Genomic DNA, 7,682 nt, shown 5'->3' with positions numbered 1-7,682 from the left:
GTTATGAAGCGACGAGAATACTTTTTGTACGCGAAGAAAACAAAAATAACGACTTTATTCAACAATTGGAGGTAAGTGATTAAAATGATCATTTTGGGGTGGAGTAACCCTTTAAGAGAAACTGCTTCTTTTAAACTAAATGTAATGACATTGATGTGAGGTGCCCTAACAGTTTATCAGGTCTTAAGGTCCTTGCACTCCGAGTCAGAATTTTTTTCGGGGTTTTTTTTCGTATCCGTTTTCCTGTCCTATCAAAATGCTTGCTACGGATGCAAAAACGCAGAAAATCAAACTTGGTCTGATTTTTATTTTTAATTTTTAATTTTTTTGTGACTGACAAAAGTTTCGGAGGCAGTGTGTAAACATGATTGACACATCTTGAGGTCGTATTTTTTTTTACGTGCTTTAAAATTAAAAAAACTATTTTGGAGGAGAATTTCGGACTCAGTGTGCAAAGACTGCTTTGTGAAGCAAAGATTTAAGCTTTCCTTCACAAAATATTCCCAAAACTCATTGAATTTTTAGACGGAGCTGTTACACCCTTTTATCTACTGCTTACTGAGAGCCTCTGCCTAACATTTCTCATTTAGTTTAAATGCCTCTGTGATGTCCTGTTGATTAAATCATGGTGACACGTACCACGACCTCCGACCCCTGTGAATAGATGTCTCCGTAAACTCCACCGACATCTGTTTGCTCGTCCGTTTAAAGCCTTTTATTCCATAAGATTGAATATATAATGATATATAATATATAATGACATTCATTTGAACTCTTTCCTACTTTCTTCTCCACACAGGTTGGCGCAGCGGCTCTGTGTGGAGACCTGAAGGCCTTTCTGAACCAAAACCTCTCCAAAGGTAGAAATAACTCTTTGTTACTCTGTAATATGTATTTATTTGCAAACAAATTTGTGCGAAGCGTAAGTTCAGAAATCAATAGACCTAAGTTAATGAATTATCTTAGTAAGTGCAGGTTCATTCAGAATGCAATAAACTATTTTCTTATGCTTTCATTTTTCAGTTTGGCAGTAAAAGAAATTTCAGGCAATTACTGGCAGGCAGTGAACTTTTATGTACTACCTACCGTTGTCTTGAAATTGCTGCGTTCAAAGTGAGGGGTCTGGGCATTGAACAATAAACATTCAAGAAATAATTACTCGTCTAATTGCACCACACACACAGACATTAAGTGACTGAATGAGTCTCAAACCCTTTCTGGTGTCGTAGGTTTCATTATAACATGACAGAAAATTAATAGTGATTCCTAAAATATGTTTGATGGCTCTATACCACAATAAACCTTATGTAATTAAGTGTTGAGACTTTCCCTCAAGCACTAACAGTATGAATGCTGTGAAATATAGATTTTTCTTCCAGTTAACTATAATCTTCATTTAAACAATTCAGTATTGATTCCTAAAATCCCAAGATTCATCTTACCTTTCAATGAAGGCATAAAATAAGTATTGTCTTCAATATGAATTGCATCAGTGCTCAGCTGCTCATTGCATTATATAATGAACAAGAACTATCAATGTATGAATCAAACTCTCTGAGAATGCTGTTGGTTTCTTTTGCATGTATCATACCAGCAACTGTGTGTGAAAACCTTGTGAAGACTTACAGCAAACGTTTGACCTCTGTCATTGCCAACAAAGTGTATATAACAAAGTATTGAGATGAAATTTTGTTATTGACCAAATACTTATTTTCCACCATAATTTGCAAATAAATTCTTTAAAAATCCTACAATGTGATTTTCTGGATTTTTTTTTCTCATTTTGTCTCTCATAGTTGAGGTATACCTATGATGAAAATTACAGGCCTCTCTCATCTTTTTAAGTGGGAGAACTTGCACAGTTGGTGGCTGACTAAATACTTTTTTTCCCCACTGTATATCTATCTGTGTTTATAGAACAGTGTAATTGCAAAAAAATTCCCCCCGCCCCCCCCCAAAAAAATTATATTATTTATAAGCTTGTTTCCCCTTGGGACCCAAATTGAGACACCCCATGAGTCAGTGTGTATTCGGGTTTAAGGGTCTGTTCACACTTGTCATGTTTGGTTCGATTAAAACGAACTCTGGTGCGATTGCTCTGTAAGTGCGGTTCGTTTGAGTAAGTGTGAACGCTGCCATCCCAACCCTAGTGCGCACCAAACTAAAAATATGGTTCCTGGTCCGCTTCTAAACGAACTCTGGTGCGGTCTGATGCAATGAGGAGCTGAAGTGCCTTTTAATTTGCTTTTCGTGAGTTTGCAGGCGGTAAAAATAAAAATCCTACGTACATGCAACAATGAGCGCTCCTAATCCAGCAGACGGCATTAGGTGTATTCGACTTAAAGCAGCGCTAAGCAGACCGATCGGTGAATGGGTGCTTTGATGTCAGACACCGATCGGTCTGCTTTAAGTCGAACACACCTATTGTTTGGGGTGTTCAGTAAATTCTGTCATGAAATATATGTCATTCAACCTGACCGATCAGGTTGTGAGTGCATGACTATGCCTTTAGGTTCAGTATCTTTAGATTCACAGTCAAAAATGCCAGTGTGAATGCTAAGCCGACCAGGACAAAATGTATCGTTTTCCTTTTTGGTCCTAACCGAACTACAAGTGTGAACGCACCTAAGTCCTCACCTGGATATAAAAACAAGGTCTCACACACATCGTAAACACAGAAGCTCACAGTACATGCACAAGAACCAATGAGGTTTGTTCTAGCACATGGTGCATGCAAAACACTTCTGTTCACAATATGTGTGTGGAGCATTATGTAAATAAAAACCTAAAATAATTTGCTCATCATATAAAGGGATCGTATCTCTTCACAAGACTTGGATTACATTTCTTGATTCATTTTTACGAAGCCTTTATGTCCTTTTTGGATTGTTTATATATATTTTTTCCTGGACTTTTAGTAGAGGGACGGAAACATTTCAGGTTTCATTAAAACTATCTTAGTTTGTGTTTTTTGAAGATGAAGTCTTAGGAACTTGGAAGGACATGGGGATTTTCATTTTTTGGTTGAAGTAAGCCTTTAAGGTAAAACCTTTTAAATCACCACTAAATGCACCTTTAAATTGGAATCAGACCAAATCATGAGTTTGTGAATCAGAATCGAACTGCAAAATCAGTGCGGATTCTTTGTGTTGTTTAAGTGTGGATTTAAAGAAATATTTAGAAATTAAATACATGTGCTAAGTTCCATTGATGCATCTGTGATACTATTATAACAAACATGAAAACAGTGACTGTGTGTGCATGTGCACCAATAATATGATTATTTCAGTTACGGTGCATGCAAACATAGTCATTGAGAGTTATACACCTACAGTAGTCCTTTCTATGAGGTGAATGTACAGCAATATTCAAAATTTTCCAGAATAGGCTATAGGCATGGCTGTACGTTAACTTTTTTTGCACATAGCACTGGTGCTACAGAGGTTGAAAGTTTTGTAGCACAGGCCAAACAGTTGTAGCACAAGTATAAAACGTCTGTTATCATGTCTGCAAACAAACAAGTACTGAAAACAAGTAATGGAGTTCATCACTTAAACAGGCATTGATGTTCCATAGCACAAAAAATACAAACATCACAAAAATTGTTTTTCTTTATTTGCTAAAAATGGAAGAGTGCAGAAACATGACACCTCTTACACCTCAACATTACACATCAAAGTAGAACAGATCTGTAGGCAGACATCTCTAAATAAAAAATAAAGATAAGAAAATAAAACACTACATTTGCAAACTAGCAAACTAACCTATACCATGACACTCCTCTATGAGACTAATGCTCTCAACAGTTGAATCTTTTTTTACTTTAGTGCATGCATAGTGTGTTTGTCACAGATCTAGCATGTCTGCTGGCCACTCTTTTGTATTTGGTCTCCTGGCCCTTTTAGAAGAGGTCATCCATTTAGCTGCTACACCATTTGGATTGAATTCCTCTAAACAAGAGCTGTTGGTCAGCATCACAAATTAACCAAGGCAAAGCCTTTTTCCACTCGGGCCCGAAATCACTATATACATCAGTTATCCTTTTTCTTTTCTTTTTTTAAGCAACCGTATTGAAGTTCATCAGTCAAGAGCAGTGAGTGATTTTTCTCTGTGTTTTGTTGTTTTATTAATATTGAAGGGATAGTTCACCCAAAATGAAAATTCTGTTGTCTGTCAATTCTGTCATAGTGTTTTATTTTTTACACCATAATTTACTCCGTTTAGACATAACTAATTGTGCTTATATGTAAACCTTGTGTGTTTTGACCATATTAGATGCGAAAGACAACTTAGTCTAGTAATCAGGTGCTGTTTAACAGGTTCGTAGTTTGCGCGCGCTTCAGGTGTACATGCTTATAAAAAGCGCACATCAGAACAGTGCGTGAATGGAATGTGTAACCTTTGAAGCATATGCAAATGGCCTACTTTTGTGATTGCGAATAAGTACTGTGTCCTGTGAATGTAACTCTACTTCTGCAAAAGACAACTTAGTATAGTAATCAGGTGCTGTTTAACAGGTTCGTAGTTTCAGGTGTACACCGCTTCAGGTGTACGCGCTTATAAAAAGTGCACGTCAGAACAGCGGGTGAATGGAATGTGTAATCTTTGAAGCAGATGCAAATAATGTACTTTTGTGATTGCGAAATAAGTGCTGTGTCCTGTGAGTGTAACTCTACTTCTAAGTTAACATTAGATATGGATGTGTCGCGTTGCACTAGGCTACAGTAGCCTTTATTGAGACGGAGGCGCCAGAACTGCATCTGATAGAATGTGCGCTGTAGCACGATACTATGACATTTCTTCAAAAGTAGATCGTGGAGACATTTTAATAATCATTTCACACACCCCTAACTACCAAGTAGGCTGTAATCAATCTCACACACACAAACAAGCACAACGAAATCATTTCACACTATTAAGTGGCTGTGCTATGAACATGCAAATCTGGATCACACGCGTGCTACAGTGGTAAATTTATTCATCACACAGACCAGTTTTTACGTATATGTTGCACTGTACAGCCCTGGCTATAGGTTGTGTTTTTTTTCTCATCTTTGTGTTTATAGTGTTTATAATGTTTGTAAACATTTTATTTACCAATATTTTACATTGTTTCTGAATGTAATAATGAATGCAACATATGCACTGATGTGATTTCTCTCTCTCTCTCTCTCTCTCTCGCTCTCTCTCTCTTTCTCAAAAAATTAAATTTTGCCCCTGTGTGACTTCCATATTCAGGTGTGACTTAATTGCTGGAAAATATGGTACACTTAAGCTGCCCATTAATAAAACTGATGTTACTGTAAGAAACGTTTTTGTTGGAGTGCACTTTAAAAAATAATTTATGGTAAAATACCGGCAGCTATAGTTGCCAGAACTTTACCGTGAAAAATACGGTAGCAACATTTTAGGTTTTACGGAACTTTAAATTTACAGTGAAAAACCGTATTTCATTAACTGATACAATGTTAATATGCAAATCTTTTGAGTTAACTCATTTTGTTCGCAGAAAACGACCACTTCAATTGGCCAATTGGTATTTCTTTATAAACTAATATTTATAATTTTTAAGTAATGCAAGCAAATTGGTATTGAGAACTATTTTACTTAAGTCCATGAAGAAAAACCTACTGATTAATGCAAAGTCATTTAAAGCATCAATTCAACTCAAATCTCTTGCAGATAACAGCAGCACACATACAGGTGCATCTCAATAAATTAGAATGTCGTGGAAAAGTTCATTTGTTTCAGTAATTCAACTCAAATTGTGAAACTCGTGTATTAAATAAATTCAATGCACACAGACTGAAGTAGTTTAAGTCTTTGGTTCTTTTAATTGTGATGATTTTGGCTCACATTTAACAAAAACCCACCAGGGCTCGCAAAATTAAAAAATCCCTGGTAGCACTTCGGATTTTGGTAGCCCGAAAAATTTATTTTACTAGCCCAAATAAAAAAATACCTTTTTTTTTTTTAAATATAGAAAATCAGATAGGAGTTTAAATGTCAATCAAAAACATTTTCAATACACAAATATGAAGGAAGGAATTTTATTTCACTATTTATAGGGTATCTGCAGAGTTTTAAAAAATAAATGTAAGGCAATTTATGACCCATTTTAACAGCTGCACAAGTAAAAATGAACACCGTATGAGTGGGCTTGGACAATGTCTATGGTAACATACGGTACTGAGCCATGCAATTACATGATTTACAGTTCAGATACAGGTTTTCACAAAAACAAAAATCTTATACAACAGCATTTCAGCCTTTAGATCATTTTTATGAAAAGGGATAAATCAAGCATATAAATTGTCAATTTAATTTATAACGTATAAAGTCTTAATTGTTTAGATTTTTAGAAGGCACATTAACTTCTTTCTCCTTTACAACTCTGTGTTTGCTGCGTAAAAACATGAGTTGATATTTGCATTGATCTGACCATAATCACAAAGAAAGGCTTATTGGAAATGCAAATTCATTCTTTGCCACGAGGTGGTGCTTTAGGAGCGCTGAAATACTGCACAATAGCCCCAGGACGTCGGGCTAGCCATTTTGCGAGCCCTGCAGCCTATGAATCTCAACATTGGTGACAATCAAAAACAATTTTCATGCTGCAATGCATGCTGGGAGTTTTGTACTGGCACCCAGCATGCATTGCGGCATGATTTTTTAAATTATTATTAATGGTCACCATTGTTGAGATTCATGTGCTGATTCTTGATGTCTGTGTGTGTCTAAACAGTGCTGTAGCTCTAAAGGTTTTATAAATAAAATGTTTTTTAAATTCCTTCACAATAGTTTGTCAACTTATCTTGTAGAGTCATATTAGTATCATAAACAATAAAAAATTAATTGACCAATATTATTAGACACTAATTGAGAATAGTGAATCAGGTCATGAGATGATGATTACATCATTAATAGTAGGGATGCACCGATACCGATACTGGTATCGGGCCCGATACTGAGCTCATGTACTCGTACTCGTTAAAATGTCCCGATACCAAACGCCGATACCATACAGCATGTGATAAGTGCCATATTCAAACAAAGAAACACCGACTACAGACAGCAGAATGGCGTTAATAGAGATTTAAAGATGTCTACGAAGTATATGTATGCAATGAATATAAAACATTGAGTATTAATGCCTGTATAGATGATGTGCGCGAGCTGGTAAGCAAATCATGCTGAGTGGGTTGAGCGCGCAGCGGCGCAGATGCGTGAGCTTGTCGAGTGAATATATCTTTCTCACAGACGTCACTGGAAAGTTTGTAGTTCGGTCGGATATGTCAAAAAGAAGTAAGTAAAACAATCCACAAGTTACTTAATGGTAGGGAGGGAGGGAGAGAGAGAGAGCGCGCACACACTTGTGTTGTGTGATCTTTATTGATGTTCACTCACTTAGCACGCATCATTTGGATTCAAACTAAATCGTAAATATAAGACAATTTATAGGGGCATTCACTATAAACGTAATTTATTTTCACCCTTAAGCATACACGACTTTCTGGGGAAAGTGAAACTAGCAGCCTGTGTGAAATGCGCTAGGCTGTGCTGTACTGTACTTGTCCCTCTCATTCTGCACCAGTACAAATACGTGTGCACGTTGTGCATTTTGCTTGCTTCATGAGTGTTTCTGCATTATATGAGTGGCTTTGGAAAATAAATCGCTGCAC

At 36.4% G+C, this 7,682-nt stretch overlaps 1 protein-coding gene across 1 annotated transcript in view; it reads left to right on the top strand.

Moving 5' to 3' along the window:
- Positions 1 to 766: 766 nt before the first annotated feature.
- The window catches only part of tfdp2 (transcription factor Dp-2), a gene marked incomplete at its 5' end in the record, with an annotated part of 44,510 nt that continues 37,594 nt past the window's right edge, over positions 767 to 7,682 (top strand). Inside the window, one exon of the mRNA XM_016245705.1 lies at positions 767 to 860. Within this exon, the coding sequence (XP_016101191.1) occupies positions 767 to 860 (94 nt within the window). The remainder of the gene's footprint in view (positions 861 to 7,682) is intronic.

This window comes from Sinocyclocheilus grahami, unplaced genomic scaffold, assembly GCF_001515645.1.
Source record: "Sinocyclocheilus grahami isolate Dianchi unplaced genomic scaffold, SAMN03320097.WGS_v1.1 scaffold765.1, whole genome shotgun sequence".
In the NCBI taxonomy this organism is placed as follows: domain Eukaryota; kingdom Metazoa; phylum Chordata; class Actinopteri; order Cypriniformes; family Cyprinidae; genus Sinocyclocheilus; species Sinocyclocheilus grahami.
This window is presented reverse-complemented; position numbering and strand designations above follow the sequence as displayed.